The sequence below is a fragment of the Mus caroli genome, chromosome 13 (genome assembly GCF_900094665.2).
Source record: "Mus caroli chromosome 13, CAROLI_EIJ_v1.1, whole genome shotgun sequence".
Lineage (NCBI taxonomy): Eukaryota > Metazoa > Chordata > Mammalia > Rodentia > Muridae > Mus > Mus caroli.
Genome location: NC_034582.1, coordinates 65322417 through 65341596, shown reverse-complemented (window position 1 = coordinate 65341596; position 19180 = coordinate 65322417). Strand labels below are relative to the sequence as shown.

The following is a 19180-nucleotide window of genomic DNA, read 5'->3' as shown; positions in this document are numbered from 1 at the left end:
ACACGTTAGTAGCAGAGCGTGGAGCTCACCCCGCCGTTGCGAGGCACTCCGGGAATTGTAGTTTTTCTTCCGCTCCCTGCCTGTCTACTGGGAGAATAGAGCAGTAGCTCTACAAGAAGCGTTCCCACTTTCCAAACCCAGGCTCGGGTCCTCCTTCGGTGGTCGGCATGCCAATGACATCGCAAAACCCCCGCCCCTTGGAGGCTGAAGGGATTTAGGCGTCTACACAGGGCCTGTAATGAGGCAGCTGACGGATGCACAGACAGTTCGTGAAGGCAGGCCCTGGCTCTTGTTCATCTCTTCCAAGATGTGTCCTAAGGCTTTGCTTTTTGTGCGACCACGCTTCGTTCTGGCATTTTGATCAGGCGGATCTGCGGGCAGCCCCGACGGGGGGCGGGGCCGGGTGGGGCGGGGACCTCGTGTGCTGTCGTCGCTTTGGGCCCTCCGGGCTGCGCCGCTCTCAAGTGCTCTGGGCTGCTTCGCTGGTCTGAGCCCTAGGCCGGCTCCACGGGGACCTTGGCGCACGCATGGACCTGCCCGCGCCCGGCGGGAAGCGGCCAGGCTGGCGGTGGCTGGGGCGGCGGAGCAGGGCCGAGGCAGCGGGTCCCTGAGCGCGCGCCCTGCAGGCCGGGCCGCAGCACCATGATGCCCGGCGAGACGCACCCGGCTGCGCCCGGGCCAGCCGACCTCGCGCGGTGTCAGGGCTGCGCCTCCCTGCAGCAGGTACGCAGGATCCCTGGCCGACCCTTTTGCGCCGTTTTGGGGGCGGGTGCCGGTGCTTTGTTTAATCACGGACGGCAGAATTGGTTCTGCTGCTGCGATGCGGGCGGCGGACAGAGTGAGCGTGCTCTTCAGGACTCCTCGTCTTCCCGAATCAGGGTCTGCAGGGCCGAGTTTGGTTGGTGGGTGACGCTGTCTAAGCGCGGAGGGAATCTTCCTCTCTGCGATGAAGGCTTCCTCGCACTCCTAATTATTTGTTGCCTGAAGGCAAGGGTTTTATGTTTTATGTTGCGTGCCCAGGTCGCTAGACTTCCAAGATTCCGGAACTGCATTTCAGCTTACACGTATCTATTAATATACTGCCAAGCTTAGCTTTTGTTAAGTAGCATGTTAGTTGTCTGATTAAAATAGTCCAATAAACATATGTGGGTCTAGGTAGTTTGTTACAGTGTCATGTCCTGTCCTTAACAATGAATCTAGGTTTTACTGATGCAATAGAAATAGTCCCTAATGCTCAGTGCTGGAGACTCTCACAGCTTTCTGTCTTAGAGTTCCATTCACCTATTGTCAGTGGCAAAACGGAACTTGCCCTTGCTCCGGTTCAGTTCATCCTCAGTCTACCCAGTGTTCTAAGCACTGTTCACATTCTGGTAAACCAACTGGACACGGATAAGATGAACGTGCGCAAGTACGACTGACTCGACAGGATTATAGATGTTGGGAAGAAAATAATGGAAGATGTCGGGGGGGGGGGTCTGGTGAGGTGGTGTTGAAGCAGTGGGAGTTGGTAATGTTGAAAAGTAGCTCTGGAGATCGGTTTTAACAAGTGGGACGGTTTCTTGATGTTTGATGAGCAAAGCCTGTTTAAGCCTCCTGGTTGGTGAGATGAGATAAGGGATGCAGACTAGCTAGGTACCTGTGGAAGTTTGATTTTTATTGTAAAGTGCAATGTCTCTGCACCGATTCATATGTTCTAGTTGTTTGGAGAATAGGAAATGGTTTGGCACTCTCATATAGAGAAGATGGAGAGTCAAGCCATGTTGTAGCTAGGCCACATCGTGTAGGCATCTTATAACCCTCCCCTCCCTTTAAAAGATTCTGAATGGAATGCTTCTTTAATGGACCATATTTGTGTTTTGAGCCTATTTACTCAAAATTTTTTGATCCCCTGCTAGTTTATAACAATGTACGTAAAGAGAAGAGGAAAGTTATATTAGAAGCAAGGTATTGGTAACAAACAGAGGCAAAAATAGGAGGGGAGAGTGGGTAAGAACCAGGCTTTTTGGCTGCTGAGATTTTTCTGGTCTTTGGAAAAATCATATTTGAACAAGGTTATAGGAGAGTGAGTTCTGTTGATTTCTTTGAAGCCCGACATCCTAGTGGATGCCTCAAGGCCTGGGGTAGTTGCTTTCCTGGTGTGCTTGAGAAGACCTGTGAGGCCACGGCAGACTGAAGATTTAGGATTTGCAGAGGTCAGAAGAGCCAGAAGAGCCCTGGTTGTGTGGTTCTCACACACACACACACACACCCACACCGTTGTATGGGTTTGGGCTTCTCTGGATGAGGTGTTGATGAATCATTGCAGGTATTTGCACAAACAGCTATGTGACCCATTCTTCTTAGCCCTCTGGAGAGCTGCATTCACACACTGCTCACCAGGAGTCCCTGTCCTGTTGAGTGAGCAGTGCCATTGATTTCTTTAGGTTGCTTAGGCCAGAAACTGGTAACTGTCCTGATGCCTCCCTTCTTTGACAGCCTGCATCCAGGCGTTTGCTGGGTCTCTTGTTCCCACGGCCTGGAAGCTGCTGCCTTTGCTTCCCAAGGACACCTCTGTCCCTCCTCCAGGTCACACTTTGGGGAACAGTGAATAAAGGAGAGGTTCCTTTAGCTCTGTATAGGCCTGGTCTGTAAACCTTCTCCCTTAAGAGGCAAGATCATAAATAACTGTGCTTTGGTAAGTTGTTCACACCTGCTCACTTGCCACTGAGGTGTGAAAGCAGCCACAGACAAGGGTGAAAGAGCCCCGGGGCTGTGCTCCCACCAAGAGGAGGGTTGCTTCTGAAAAGGCTTTCCAGGCAGTAGTGTTTCAGAGCTAGCTTGAGTTCTGTATTTAATTTGCAAAGTGAGTCTGGCAAGATGGGTCCCTTGCAGATTGTAGAACATCTTAGGAGGCTCTGTGCTTATTTCCTGTATGTTGAGAGATGGAAGATGCTTTTTTTTTCTATTAATGTAACCAAAGCAAAGTGTGTAGTAAAAGCTTAAAAGTCACAGGTGGAAGGCACAAGATGAATTGATGAATGGGAGCTGTGTTTGATAAAAGGTAAACTATCTCACTAATGTGATCTAGTGAGTATTAAGGGAGGAGTTCGGCAAAGCTCTAGGGGACAGAATGATAGCAGGAAAAGCCCTGAGTGTGAGAAGCAGAGCAGGGTGAAGTGATTGAACGGTTCTCAGGTCCAGGATGTGGAGGATACCAGGATTTCAGCCCTTGAGTAACCACATGAAGTGTGGTGGAGAAGGAAAGGAAGCTGAGGTGGAAAGATTGTTGGAAATGTGGGGCTTTAAAACATTAGATTGGGGTGGTTTAGCTATTTTTTCAGATGTTTGTGAAGTATATTTGGGATGTCCTAATGTACTTCCAAGGGACTGGAAGCCAGTTTTAGGTTTCTGTGGGCTTGGAGTTGATAATAAGAATCTTTTTCTGGTGGAGGGGTTAGGTAGTATTTTCAGTCACTTGAACTCTGACAACCTTTAGCTTCTGTAGAGAATCTGTCAGCTGGGTCTGAGCCCTTGGATAAGAAAGCATGGAATGGGGAGGAGTAGAAGAGATAAGAAGACTTACACAGAAACTAGGTTGCTTGCCTGTGGGGAGGAGAACGATGACTGGACATCACCACAGCAAGTGTTTGCTGTGTGTAGCTTAAACTTCTCTGGAGAGAAATAGCAGGAGAAGCCATTGATACTTCTCACTCCTCAGAAGAAGTCCACATAGTCTTTCCCTCAGTTGCACCCGCTCTGATGCTGGGCCTTCATTCTGACTTGGAGTCTTAGGGGAGAGGGGCCGGGTTCTGAACTGAAAAGTCCTTTGCTTGCAGAACACCTTGCTGTCGGAGGCCCCTGTTTTCTTTAGAATGGAATACACAGTTGCCTTTTTATCTGCCCTGTCAGGTATCTAAAGGCAGCTGTGCTTCCCAGCATCTTAAGTATCTTTTGATAGTTTCACAGAGCACTCTTGACCTTTGGGTTGTACTAATTTGTTACTGATCTGTAGCCCAGCAGCCACATATTCTAGAACCTCAGTAGTCATAAAAACCATTGCTGGCCTGAGTCTCTTGGTGCTATGTAAATTAGGCAAGCATTGAGTTGTGCAGTTTTAGATTAAAGCCAAGGGAATGGTTGTCAAAGGCACTTTCCTTTTGGAGAACATTTGAGACTCTGCACTTTGCATTAGAGTTGGTCAGCATGTAATGGCTGCAGATAGTCCCCAGAACAGGAAACTGGTCAGAAGTATTTCATTTAAAGGATCCTCAACTTACAAAGAAGCTCCAGGAGCTTAAATGGTGAATGCTGAGAGAACATAGTTGTTAGACAGCTGCAGAGACCCCTTTCCTAACCCGGAGCACCCCTCCCTTTCCTAGAACTGTTGAACAGTTGACCCCCACCTGCACACAGGACCCAGAAGGCCCCCCACCTCTCGTATTCTCAGATGCTGATCTCACGATTCAGGAAGTTCAGTTCCAAACAACATAAATAAACCTGGATCAGAAGACGAGAAAAAATTGTTCAATTAGGAACACTGCAGTGTCCAACTGTCAGTACTAGGTTGATATTGATGGGCACACAGGCCTTGGGAGTACTGCAGAAGGAGCTGAAACAGGTAACTTGGGAGGGTATAGTATACTTCTCTAGCACAGTGGTCTTTAAGCTTCCTAATGCTGTGACCCTTTAATACAGTTCCTTATGTTGCAGTGATCCCAACCATAAAACGATTTTCTTTGCTACTCCATAGAAGTAATTTTGCTACTGTTACGAATCGTAATTTAAAAATCCACGTTTTACGATAATTTTAGGTGACCCCTGTGAATAGGTCATTTGACCCCCAAAGGGGTCTCCACTCCGAGGTTGAGAACCATTGCTCTAGGATGTTAAGGCTTGTGGTTTTAAGTTTTTATTTCCTGTTTGTGTCTCTAAGGCAGTTCTATGTGACTAGTGTTGAGAGAGAATGTATCTAATGTTCTATTAAGAGAATGCAGCCTTGCCCGTATCATCTTCCCCCAAAACACACTTTAATTGTGTAAATTATGTGGATAAAAGTAATGAATGAGTTTTATAATGAAAATTAGTAAATTTGTTACTTGATTTTAGTTGCAGACATTTAGTCTAGATTTGTAATCTTGGAATTTGAGGGTGGTGCACTAATATTGCTCTTGTCTCTGCCTCTCACTGCCGTTCTCGGGGTGCAGGACGTCGGTTAGTGAGGTGGAGATTGGCGTCACAGGTTAACTCAGTTATGCTCTGATGTACATCATGACCTTTGCATTCATCCATTGTTTTTCCTTTGCCCTAATTTATATATATTAAAGGCAGTATTATGTAGCTGGCCTAGGCTACTCAGCAACTCACCGTGTAGTTGGATTTTGCTTCTAAACCTACCACCACCTCCCAGTGCTGGGCTCACAACCATACACTATTATGCCTGGTTTCGTAGCTGGATTCTAGTTGTAGTTTTCCTTGTTGTATGATAAAACACTTAGCAAAATCAGGATAAGGAACATTTGTTTTGGTTCATGGTTTGAGGGGATACAGTCCCTGGGGGGAGCGGTGTCTCACTGCACCAGCATCAGGACCCTGGGAGGCAAGTGCTGTTGTTCAGCTTGCTGAGAGGATCCTTAGTTACCCTATCTCCACCCCTCTGAAATCCTATTTCTGTCCCATGGGTGGCCTCTTGTTGGGAGCAGGCTTCTGGCTGAATGTTGAAGACACACTTCTGTCACATAATGGAAAACTGAAGAGGCTTGACACTGTATCTTTCTGTCTTTCCCATGTGGTTTGTCCAGAGTGCGTATTACTGGGCCTAAGACCATTTCCTCTGACACCAAAATTTATTAACTCTTTCTTTTCTTTGACCTCTGATTTTGCTTTCTTTTCTGAGACCTTTTTTTGAGTTCTGTGGTAGAACTTTTGAGTCTATAATTAAACTCTTTTGTAATTTAGCTATAACTTAATTCATGTAAAATGTATCCCCTTAATGTGTGCAGTTAGTCAGTGATTTATACATCTAGCAGTATAGTGGTCACCCACTCATTCTGAAACCTTTCCCAGCCAGCAGTCATCCCAGCCACGGCCTCACTCTGTTTTCGGCCAAGTCCTCACCCGTGGGCTTGCTTATTATGGACAGTTGTAGGAATGGTTTAGTATACAGGGTCTGCTGTGTCATTTGGGGGTTCATCTGGTAGTAGCATTGCTTCATTGCTTTTCATTGTCAGTACTTGGTGGCTTAGCCATTCATCCTTTAATGATCATTAAGCTTATGTTTCTGTTTGTAGTGTAATGAGTGCTGTTGTAAATATTGCTGAGGAGCCTGCCATGGGCATATGTCTTCTATTCTTCTGATTGTATGCCCAGGAGTGTAATGCTTAGTCCTGTGGCAAAAGCCATCAATTGTAATTGGGAATCAGTTTTCTCATCCCTGTCAGCACTGGCTGCCCCTTTCTTTTACAGGCACCCTAGTAGATATTCCTGTGTCTAATATTCTCAGTGCTCTCTGTGTCCCTTTAACCACAGTATGGCTTCTCCAGTGTGCCATTCTTTCTGTCAATGTGCCTTTGAGGTTTTCTCCTCTGCTCGTCTGCTTTTGTTCACTTGATGTCTAGCTTTAGTCTCCCTTTTTCCATTCATTTTAGCTCAGGTTTGGAAGTCCTTGGTGATTCATTAAGAGCTGGGGAGGGGGCTGTGGTGCCTCCTAACTGAGTGTGTTGTGCAGGGCCTTTTGGACTGTTATATGATTTTGTGGCCCAGGCTTTTACTGATGAAGAGCTGGTGCCAGCATTTGGATCTTACCCAATCCTCCCTAGAAGACAAAGGACTGGCATGAAAGGAAGGATCCTTCTTAGATGAGTTTGCTCAGGTGCCCTCACCCCATGCCTTGGGTCACCATGGGTCAACACTCATGGGAAGACTGACTTCCTGCTGAATGGCTTTCCCTCACAGTGGGGGCTGGAGCGGACACCCAAACACAGCAGCAGAAGGGCAGTAGTGCCATGGGGCCTCTGGGTGCTCCAGCTCTGCAGTGCCACCATTGGCACTCTTGAATATTTACTTCCTGCAGTTTGTTATACAGACTTTTGCATCTATTTGTAAGTGGCATTTTTATAAAATGAACAAGTTACAGACATCAAATACAAATTAGTTTTATTTCTTCATATGTATAAGACACATTTAAGAAACAACAAAGATGGTATTTCTTCAGGACATAGAAACTGACGTGGTTTGGGGAGCATCTAAGGAGGCCTCTTACACGGGTAATCACATGGGGATAGAGATGCAGGTGTGCCCCTTAGATCCCTGCAGTACTATTGAGTTTGGAGTAGTAGGTGAGAAGTACATCTTTGCTATCTTACATTGCATTCTTTTTTATTTTATTTTTTTTAAACTAGTAATACTTATTTTAAAATATATTACTCAGTATTGACATTTAAGTCATCAAAATACTTTAAAAATTTTTTATTAGATATTTTCTTTATTTACATTTTAAATGTTATCCCCTTTCCTGGTTTCCCCTCCAAAAACCCCCTAGCCCCTCCCCCTCCTTCTGCTCACCAACCCACCCACTCCTGCTTCCTGGCCCTGGCATTCCCCTACAGTGGGGCATAGAACCTTCACAGGACCAAAGGCCTTTCCTCCCATTGATGACTGACTAGGCCATCCTCTGCTACATACGCAGCTTGAGCCATGAGTTTTCTTTGGTTGGTGGTTTAGTCACAGGGAGCTCTAAGGGGTACTGGTTGGTTCATATTGTTGTTCCTCCTGTGGAGCTGCAAACCCCATTCAGCTCCTTGGGTACTTTCTCTAGCTCCTGCATTGAGGACCCTGTGTTCAGTCCAATTGATGGCTGTGAGCATCCACTTCTGTATTAGTCAGGCACTTTCAGAGCCTCTCAGGAGACAGCTATATCAGACTCCTGTCAGCAAGCACTTATTTGCATTCACAATAGTGTCAGGGTTTGGTGGTTGTATATGGGATGGGTCCCGGGTGGGGCAATCTCTGGATGGTCATTCCTTCAGTCTCTGCTCCACGCTTTGTAACTCCTTCCATGGGTAGTTTATTCCCCCTTCTAAGAAGGATCGAAGTATCCACACTTTGATCTTCCTTATTCGTGAGTTTCATGTGGTTTGCAAATTGTATCTTAGGTATTCTGAGTTTCTAGGCTAATATCCACTTATCAGTGAGTTCATATTATGTGTGTTCTTTTGTTATTGGGTTACCTCACTCAGGATGATATCCTCCAGATCCATCCATTTCTCTAAAAATTTCATAAATTCATTGTTTTTAATAGCTGTGTTGTACTCCATTGTGTAAATGTACCATATTTTCTGTATCTATTCCTATGTTGAGGGACATCTGGGTTTTTTCGAGCTTCTGGCTATTATAAATAAGGCTGCTATAAACATAGTGGAGCATGTGTCCTTTTTATGTGTTAGAGCATCTTCTGGATTATATGCCCAGGAGTGGTATTGCTGGGTCCTCCTGTAGTATAATAGTTAAATGCCTCTTAAATATACATGATATCTTCTGAAGCTAAAATTAATATGCACTCAACAAGTTTTTAAAATCTATTTGGAACGCTAAACAAGATAGAAGTAGGCAAAAAGTTTCTTATGAAGTCCTCTATGAAAGGAAATGGTGAAAAGTTCCTGATTAGACAGAAACTGTTTCATCTCCAAGGAAGAATACGCAGTGTAACTGTGGTTTCATGGAATGAATTGGATAGTGTTCTTTCTGTTTCTATTTTGTGGAATAATTTGAAGAGTATTGGTATTAGGTCTCCTTTGAAGGTCTGATAGAATTCTGCACTAAACCATTCTCATCCTAGGCTCTTTCTGGTTGGGAGACTTTTAATGACTGCTTCTATTTCTTTAGGGGTTATGGGACTGTGTAGATGGTTTATCTGATCCCGATTTAATTTTGGTTTTTGGTATCTGTCTACACAGATACCCCCTTTCTAAAAAGGGGGAACAAAATATCCATGGAAGGAGTTACAGAGACAAAGTGTGGAGCAGAGACTGAAGGACTGACCATCCAGAAATTGCCCTACCTGGGGGTCAGAATACCAAAATAATGAAATAATTGTTTATTTCATCCAGATTTTTCAGTTTTGATGAATATAGGCTTTTGTAGTAGGATCTGATGATTTTTTTTTTTTTTAATTTCCTCAGTTTCTGTTGTTACATCTCCCTTTTCATTTCTGATTTTGTTAATTTGGATACTGTCTCTGTGCACTCTGGTTAGTCTGGCTAAGGGTTTTTCTATCTTGTTGATTTTCTCAAAGAACCAACTCCTGGTTTTGTTGGTTCTTTTTGTTTCTACTTAGTTGATTTCAGCCCTGAGTTTGGTTATTTCCTGCTGTCTACTTGGGTAGTATTTGCGTCGTCGTCTTTTTTTTTTTTTTTGCTTCTTGGGTAGTATTTCCTCTTGGGTGTATTTGCTTCTTTTTGTTTTAGTGCTTTCAGGCATGCTGTTAAGCTGGTAGTATATGCTCTCTCCAATTTCTTTATGGAGGCACTCAGAGCTAAGTTTTCTTCTTAGCACTGCTATACCCATAAGTTTGGGTGTGTTATGGCTTCATTTTCATTACATTCTAAAAAGTCTTTAATTTCTTTATTTTTTCCTTGACCAAGTTATCATTTAGTAGGGCATTGTTCAACTTCTACATGTATGTGGGCTTTCTGTTGTTTTTGTTGCTATTGAAGACCAGCCTTAGTCTGTGGTGATCTGGTAGGATACATAGGATTATTTCAATCTTTTTGTATCTGTTGAGGCCTGTTTTGTGACCAATTATATGGTCAGTTTTGGAGAAGGTACCATGAGGTACTGAGAAGAATATATATTCTTTTGTTTTAGGATGAAATATTCTATAGGTATCTGTTAAATCTATTTGGTCCATAACTTCTGTTAGTTTCAATGTGTCTCTGTTTAGTTTCTGTTTCAATGATCTGTCCATTGATGAGAGTGGGGTTTTGAAGTCACCCATTATTAATGTGTGAGATGCAATATGTGCTTTGAGCTTTAGTAGTTTCTTTTATGAATGTGGGCGCCCTTACATTTGGAGCCTAGATGTTCAGAATTGAGAGTTGTTCTTGGTAGATTTTTCCTTTGATTATTATGAAGTGTCCTTCCTTATCCTTTTGATAACTTTTGCTTGAAAGTTGATTTTATTCAATATTAGAATGGCTACTCCACCTTGTTTCTTGGGACCATTTGATTGGAAATTGTTTTCCAGACCTTTACTCTGAGTTACTGTCTGTCTTTGACACTGAGGTGTATTTCCTATATGCAGCAAAATGCTAGGTCGTATCCAGTCTGTTATTGTATGCCTTTTTATTGGGGAATTGAGTCCATTGCTGTTAAGAGATATTAAGAAAAAGTGGTTGTTGCTTCATGTTATTTTTATTTTTGTGTAGCTATCTTCTTTTGGGTTTGTTGAAAGATTACTTTCTTGCTTTTTAGAGGGCGTAGTTTCCCTCCTGTGTTGGTGTTTTCCATCTATTATCCTTTGTAGAACTAGATTTGTGGAAAGATATTGTGTAAGTTTGATTTTGTCATGGAATATCTTGGTTTCTTCATCTATGTTAATTGAGAGTTTTGCTGGATATAGTAGCCTGGGCTGGCATTTGTGTTTTCTTGGGGTCTGTATGACATCTGCCCAGGATCTTCTAGCTTTTATAGTCTCTGATGAGAAGTCTGCTGTAATTCAGATAGGTCTGCTTTTATATGTTACTTGGCCTTTTTCCCTTACTGCTTTTAATATTCTTTCTTTGCTTTGTGCATTTGGTGTCTTGACTATTACGTGACAGAAGGAATTTCTTTTCTGGTTCAAATATATTTGGAGTTCAGTAGGCTTCTTGTATGTTTATGTGCATCTCTTTCTTTAGGTTAGGGAAGTTTTCTTCTATAATTTTGTTGAAGGTATTGATTGGCCCTTTAAGTTGGGAATCTTCACTCTCTTCTATACCTATTATCCTTAGATTTGGTCTTCTCATTGTGTCCTGGGTTTCCTGGATGTTTTGGGTTAGGATCTTTTTGCTTTTTGCATTTTCTTTGACTGTTGGGTCAAATGTTTTCTATGGTATCTTCTGCACCTGAGATTCTCTCTTCTATCTCTTGTATTCTGTTGGTGCTTCTTGTATCTGTGACTCCTGATCTGTTTTCTAGGTTTTCAATCTCCAGGGTTGTCTTCCTTTGTGATTTTTTTTTTATTGTTTCTATTTCCATTTTTAGATCCTAGATGGTTTTATTCTGTCCTTTCACCTGTTTGGTTGTGTTTTTCTGTAATACTTTTCGTGATTTTTGTGTTTCCATAAGGGCTTCTAGCTGTTTACCTGTGTTCTCCTGTATTTTTAAAAGGGAGTTATTTATGTCCTCCTTAAAGTTCTCCATCATCATCATCATGAGATGTGACTTTGAATCAGATTCTTGCTTTTCTGGTGTGTTGTCTCTCGCCATCTGGTTATCTCTGGTGTTAGCTGGTCTTGCTGCCTCTTACTGTGGCTTGTCCCTCCTGCACTGTGTCATTACTCCTGGGAGACCAGTTCTCTTTGGGAGGAATTTGGGTATGGAGAGCTGTGGCACAGGGTCAGCTCCAGGGTGCAGATGGAAACAAAAAGGATCCTGTCCCTGGCTGTTCCTTGGTTCCTGTGTCCTGATGGCTCAAGGCGAGTCCCTCTTGGGCCAGGAATTTGAGAAGTGTTGGTCTTAACCTGTACTCACAGGTGTGTCCTGACAGTATTTGGGTATGGAGCACTGTGGCACAGGATCAGCTCCTAGTGCTGACAGAAACCTACCCATGTTGCATTCTTTTAAAGCGATGAAGGTCAATCAGATTCCTCATCCGAGTTGATTTCCTTCTGCTGATGCACTTGCCTTCTTGGAATTGATGAGCCAGGTTTGCTTTATGGTAAAGATTCTTCAGCTTTTATGTGTTCTGACTGCATCAAGGCTATTGGGTCGGGACTAAATTCATGGTGTTGAGTGCCATACAGAAATGTGAAATGTTGGTGCTGTGGATATATCAAGCATTGTGTGCTTTTCTGTGTTTTGACAGTGTTCAGGAGCCATCCTGAACCATGCATGATTGTAGTCTGTGTAGAAAGTATGTCATATATAATGAAAGGCTTAAATGTTGCAGCTGAGTGTGCTGGTACTGCGAAGAGTTCATTTGTTGTCATTTGATGTAAGTTTTGGGAGTCTGCATGCATAAGATATATCCTAAAAGAGTAACAGACATAAATATATAAAAAAGACCAGTGCTAGATGACATAAAATAAATCTCATTTTCATCTGATAAAGAATTTGCTAAGTTTGCTTCTGGAAACACAGCCTTAGCTCATACTCAGACATAGCTGCGTCAGTATTTAGCCATGTCTAGTTCCTGTATGAATGTCCTTGAATGATTATATAGCAAGCATGCATGTGTGTAGCATTTGCTGAAAGGCTGCTACCTATTAAATACTATAGTTTACAATACACCTTCAGCACCAAGCAAGTGTTATACCAGCAGCTTGTTAAGGAAGAATAGGGAATGCCCAGAAGTGACTGAGAAAACCTCTCATCCCTGAGGAGGGGTAGGATGAGGCTGGGGAGAGGGCTCTGCCAGGATTGGTGCTTTCTACACAAGCCTGGCAATCTGGACTCCATTCAGTGAGCCCATGTGAAGGTGAGAGAACCAATTCCACAAAGCTGACCCCTGACCTCCACACACACCACAGCACACTTGTACACACACAAATAAGTTAGTAAGTAAATGCTAATGGGAACTCCTGTAAGAGTATCTGAGGTCACAGCTGAGGTGAAGCTTCTCAAGCAAGGAAAGACTGAGCATGACCATGCTCCCTTCAGAAGAGAAGCGGGAAGGTGTGTGGGGAGTGTGAGTGTCGAGGACACACACTTTCCACGTGTATTCTAGCCTGGGCTTTTGTCAGCTGTAGCTGCTGTGTGCATGTTGCTGCAAAAAAAAAAAAAATATGGACATTGAATAGAAGAGTTAATGCTCCAGTCCGAATCCTCTGCATTGACTAGAGGCTGACCTGTGAGATAGGAAAGGTGGGAGCCCTGGTTGTAGACTTGTCGGTGTGAGATGCTGCAAAGCTACTCTGGTGTGTTTAAAACACTGATGTTACTCTGGAAGGTTTTACTGATTAGAGACTTGACATTTAAAGAACTCAGCTAAAGAAAAGAAAAATCTGTATTTTAATTGTTGGGAATGCCTGGATATTGTAATAAGAATGCTTTAATCTTCAGTTTCCTAACAGGATTTGGAACCAGCTTGTGACTGGTTCCTGCAGTGTAATATACACTTCTTACAAAATTACTTATACTTAATTGTGAAACCATTGTAATATTTGATCTCTGTCACATTATATTAACTTTTGTTATTTTGCTGTATTTTTCTGGCAGCTTCTATGTTTCTGCTAAGTAGTAGACAGACAGTGACTTATTTTTTTATTAGATATTTTCTTTATTTACATTTCAAGTTTTATCCCCTTTCCTCATTTCCCCTCCCAACCCTCCCATTTTATCCCCCCTCCACCTGCTCACTAACCCACCCACTCCCGCTCCTCAGTGACTTATTGCCACCCTCTGATCTCAGTGTGACAGAGCATGCAGTTCTTAACAAGGGTGGTGGGCACCAGGCTCCAGAGGAGTCACACAGTGCATGGGGAGGTTTGCCATTTCTGTTGAAGTGGTTCCTTAAACCAACTTTTATAATTATAAATTCTAGGACAGTTACATGTAATGAAATGCCATAGAAGCGTAAATAGCTGACTGTAGTTTTTTTCTTTCAGAACTTAAATGAATATGTTGAAGCATTAATTGCCTTGAAACAAAAAATTATTAATACAGAGTAAGTATATCTCTGTGTTGGAAGACCTCTTCCAGTCTCTCCAGCTGGCTGAAGTGGGTGGTGGTTTGGAGTCCACAGTAGACCCAATGTGTTGGCTAGGGCAGAAACCTTGATCCCCTTATTATAGGCCTTTATTATAAAATTATATTTGCCAAATTGGATTTTTAAAAGCTGTTTTCTCTCTAAAATTGTTCTGTTGGGTGCAAATTTCCTCACCATTTCATGCTACATTGTGAGATTTAACTATTTTAATATCCCTTGATAGTCTCATGTTTCAGATCAACAGCTCCTATGTAGTGCATTAAGGAATCAAGGTGATGTCAGCCCAGCATGCTTTTGTTTCTGGGGACCAAAGGGGAGGGGCCACCTAGAGTGATCTGAGCCATACCTCTTTGTGGTGTGCTCTCCCGTTGGCATGGGGGCCTAACTGCTCTTTTCTCCTTTGCAGTAACCTGCTGACGGAATATCAGAAGAAATGCGATGATATCCTTTCCTTCCCTTTGGATGGTAGCCCTGATTTATGTGTAATAACTCAAAGATAGGAGGGCCCCTCTTATCAATTACCTTTTAACGGGCAGTGTCTGCTGGCTTAATGGGAGCCCATCTCACAAACACAGCCAACAGAGGGGCTTTAGTATGGTAGCAATGCGTGTGTGGTGGGGATCCTAAACTGCAGTAGTCTAGCAGACTCTCTGTTTCTGTTGCTTCCTCTGTTATTAGGGTCCTTAGCTTTTTAATGAGTGGAAGCTCCTTGTGTATATGGGCATGACATCAGGATTGTTGCTGCATTGTGGTAGCTGCAGCAATGCTTGCTGATTGATATCGTTAACTGAGAACTCTGACATGTTAGGAAATTGATCCTGTTCCTATTAATGTGTATATCCGCAAGTTATATAGGTAATGCAATTTTATATCTGTGATACAATTCTCAGCTGAGACTCACAATGTTGGCTAAGCAAGGGTAGGTATCTTCAAGAAAAAGCTGGTTCTGCCTTGGTTTAAATCTCTCTCAAAAGAACATAACAACATTTCTTCCCCCAAAAATCAACATGTGTAGACCTGTAGAGATTGGGCTCTTCTCAGTGCTAGGGTTGATGTTGCTCTTGCAGAGGTCGAGTCCGTGGTCCCTGAAGCACTGTGACGCCACTTAGAATGATGGTCCCTACAGCACTCTTAGAAAACTGGCATAAACTTCTTGGTGATTACATTTGTAATTTCATGGTAAAGTAAGTGGTCTAATTTTCTAAAATTTCCCTGTCAAAATTTAAATAAAAATGAACAGTTGATTCTTTTTCTTAAAGATTTATTAGTTATGTGTCTCTGTGGGCTTGTGCACATGAGTGCAGTACCCATGCTGGTCAGAGAGGGCATCGAAACTTCTGAAACTGGAGTTACAGGTGCCTTTGAGCACCTCCAATAGGTGCTGGGATCTGAACTAGAAACTGCTTATTCTTAACCGCTGAGCCATATTGCTAACCCCAGTACAGGTCCTTTAAATAGATAAAGCCTGCAGTTGTTGTTTGAGATACAGAGGTTTATTTTGTGATGGGATATTTGGCATCAGCTACAGAAACTAATTTTAAAACCACTTTGGCATTAGCCCCAAGTATATATTTGTTACAGCTGAGAAGTGAAGCTCTCCTGCCTCTAGGCGCCAGTGTCCTAGGCTTAATGTAGCTCGACCCCTTGCCCTACCCTTCTGAAGAACCTGAGCGCATCCTCTGTGGCCGTAGTGAAGTGAGGAGAGTGAATGAATGTGTACTTCTTGACCTTGAGAAGTAATGTGGTCTCGAGCCCTTTGTGCATGCCTCAGTTTTGTCTGCAGGACTGTTCAGAGGTTCTGATGTATACAGAAATTAAAATATTTTTTATCAGCTTTATCAGTCTTAATTCTTGTCATTCTAATTAGTCTTTTATTTAAGGCTTTAGTACAGAAATAAATGCTTTGACTTGTGTTCTATCTTAGTCACAGTCCTATTGCTGAGGAGAGGCACCATGGCCAAGGCAACTCTTATAAAGAAAGCATTTAACTGGAGGCTTGCTTTCAAGGGTCAGTCTGTTATCATTATGATGGGAAGCATGATGGCAAAAAGTCAGACACCAGAGTAGGAGCAGAAAGCTACATTCTGATCTGCAGGTCGGTTGGTCGACTGATCGATTGGTCGATAGATAGATAGATAGATGGATGATAGAGACAGATAGACAGGTATATAGGTGCTTAGATTTGTGTGTGTATTTTTTTTTTTTCTTTTTCTTGAGACAGGGTTTCACTGTATAGCCCTGGCTGTCCTGGAACTCACTCTGTAGACCAGGCTGGCCTCGAACTCAGAAATCCGCCTGCCTCTGCCTCCCGAGTGCTGGAATTAAAGGTGATCGCCATCACGCCCGGCTGTATATCGATTTCTCTGTTGGGCCTAGTGTGAGCTTTTTGAAACCTCCAAGCCCATCCCAGTGACATACTTTCTCCAGCAAGCCACACCTGTTCCAGCAAGGCCACACCTCTTAATCCTTCTAGTCCTCAAATAGTGCAGCTCTCTGGTGACTAAGCATTCAAAAATATGAGCCTGTGGGAGCCATTGTTATTCACACCGCCCGCCACAGATTCATGCATTGGTAAATAGGGTTAACGCAGACTAGTACTGTTAGAGGCTGATGTGTGCTTATCCTGTAGAGCTGATGCTCTATCCTAGGTGTGCATGATTACCTTAAGCAGATTTATCTCCAAACAAACATCAGAAGACAAAGGTTCTGAGTTTTCCTTAACAAGTTTTACAGCTGCAGTTTGCAAGAAGGTGAGTTGCCTGGCTGAGTTCTGTAGCTGTGATAGATAGCAGCTGTGAATTCTTGGGTAGAGGTGGATGTGTGGCAGGCCAGAGACCTGTCTGGGGTTAAACTGCTATGGGTGCTTCCTTCCAAGCAGATTGCACTGTCCTATCAAATGGCTCAAGTATATATGGCAAAGGTTTCTCATTGCATCTCTATGATTTGCTTCTGTAATTGCTGACCACCATGTGAACTGAAGCTGAAGTTCTCCTATTAGTTTTGCATACACAATTACACTGTTCGATGCAATTTATCTTGTGTTGTTTATACCAAAATAAAACCACTAATCATTGCAGTGATGTTTTATGCTCTGACTACAGTTATCACTTAGAAGCTAACATGGGGTTATATATCAGATTGTAAGATGCTGTGCCACTTAATTGAAACAAATGGGGAAAAGATGAAGATTATAAGTGCCAGATGTTTGGCGCAGTGTCCTTAGATTCTCCCATGTACTGATGTCTGTTGGATTAGTATCTGTTGTTGGTTTTTGATACAGTTTCATTAAAACGTTTATGCCTAAAAGATAAAAAGTGGTCTAATCTTTAGCATGAGCAGGAAGAATGCATTTAAAGTTAGTGTTTGTTAGCATACTCTAGTTGTTTCTGTTTAGTGATGCCAACACTTTGCATTTTCAGAGAGAACAGCACACTGCATCACCAAGTGGAGCAGATGCTCCAGAAAATCTCCCCTCTGCAGAAGTGTCAAGAAGAATTGGGATCCTTGAAAGCTGAGCTGGAGGAGAAAAAGGTGTCCGTCCGAGCCTCTTTCCTTTGTAGGGATTGTCGTTTGTCAGGGTTAGCTGTGCACACACTGACGGGTTTGGGAGCATTTACATGTTGGCCGAGGATGTCAGAGCTAGTGGAAAGCCCTCTGGGTCTCCACTCTGAGCATCCTGCTCTGACTGATGCACGGCTTCACAGCAATTCATGGGACTCCTCCCAAGTGTTGAGAGGGTTACGCGTAAATTGTTGTGGCTTTTATGATCTCTGAGAAACCTTATTTTTTTAACTTAATTTTTATTCTTGATTTAAGTGGGGCATAACATAGACATGCAGAATTAGTAACAGGAGAATCATTGTGTGGCAGTGTGGGATCAGTTGGAGATCATTAGTTGTGCTGGTCTAACCTCAGCTCAGCACTCAGGACCTCTGCTCTAGAGCTCAAATGTCCTTGAGGACCTCTCGTGGATCTTGAGCCATTTAATTCGAATGGTCTTGGCAGCTTGGTTCAGTGTTATGGAAACCATGCACAATCCCTGTGGTTTCTCAGGGTCATGAGGTCCACAGAAAACAGCATTCATTCACAAGCTCCTACAGGTGAGTGTTTGGTCCTTTACCTGAGGGAGAAGATACTTTGACCTCTCACAGGCTTTTCTTCAAAGTTAGGTCTCTGAAAAAGTCAGCTCAAAATGCTCTAAATGCTTTCTTATGTGATTGTTAGTGTTTTTTACAGGAGTCCTAGTATTGTGCCCATGGAATTTGTAAACATCCGTAGCCTAGCAGGGTAGTCCAAGGGCAGGCAGGGTTATCCATGGTTATCCCACCCTGTGTCCTTGATGGCTCTTTTCAGAGAAGATAGCTGCTGCCTGTCACTCATCCTCGTGGTGTGGATTTAGCAGTGATGTGCAGGTGTACTCCATGAGGATAGACATCAGTGTCCGTTTTCTCTTCCACTTAGCTGCAGTGAAGGTTAATCACAGTGCTCTGGCTTATTTACTCTTGGCTGTGTAATAGCTTCAGTTTGTTCTCCAGGAAGTGTGAATCCTGGAGTCAGAGCTCAGTGGAGACCCTCAGAGTCATCCAGTGACCATGACTTTCAAGAGCAAGCCAGCCTGTCAAATCCATTCCATAAAGGGCTTGAGAAAGCTCATCTCTCTGAGCTCTTGTTGTCAGAAATGCCAAGTACAGACCACATGGACATAGTGTCTTCCCAGTCCACAGGGTCATCATGGCAGATGAGTCAATATTCATGTATTTTCCATTAATATTGATTACATTAATATTGATAAACTTGCTTTCCATTTCCTGACAATAATAATGTACCAATATTAGCTTCGATTCTGTTATTGTAGCTGCTGAGGTGAGCACATTAGCTTTTTGGTATTAGCAGTGGTGTGGATGGGAACTGAGTAGCTTTTGCTCTTCCATGCTGTCAGCTCTGTCTGGTGGGAACCTAGCCTACTCCTGGAGGTGCTGAGTGACTCCTGGGCCTTGCTGACAGTTCTGGCTGTGCACTTACTGTTGTGCTACAGAGAATTTAGCTTATGGTAAAACAAATGAGGAACATGGTTGGTAACTGCTTGGGGTGATCTTTCTGTTTCATGTTTTCCTTGTCAGAGTTCTCTGAAGCTGTATCAGGACACTCACCAGGAATATGCTCGTGTGAAAGAAGAATGCCTGAGAACTGATGCCCAGTAAGTGGCTTTCCTAAAACAGCTGTAAATAATGGTGCTTTCTCTTCCTCTTCCTCTTTCTCTTCCTCTTCCTCTTCCTCTCCCTCTCTCTCTTCCTCTTC

General features: G+C 43.2%; 1 protein-coding gene across 1 annotated transcript in view; it reads left to right on the top strand.

The window, feature by feature from the left end:
- Positions 1-435: 435 nt before the first annotated feature.
- Positions 436-19180, top strand: part of Ice1 (interactor of little elongation complex ELL subunit 1) — a 49849-nt gene continuing 31104 nt past the window's right edge. Inside the window, exons 1-6 of the mRNA XM_021180576.2 lie at positions 436-723; positions 13782-13840; positions 14289-14323; positions 16614-16632; positions 17302-17413; positions 19003-19079. Of these exons, the coding sequence (XP_021036235.1) occupies positions 643-723; positions 13782-13840; positions 14289-14323; positions 16614-16632; positions 17302-17413; positions 19003-19079 (383 nt within the window). The 5' untranslated portion in view covers positions 436-642. The remainder of the gene's footprint in view (positions 724-13781; positions 13841-14288; positions 14324-16613; positions 16633-17301; positions 17414-19002; positions 19080-19180) is intronic.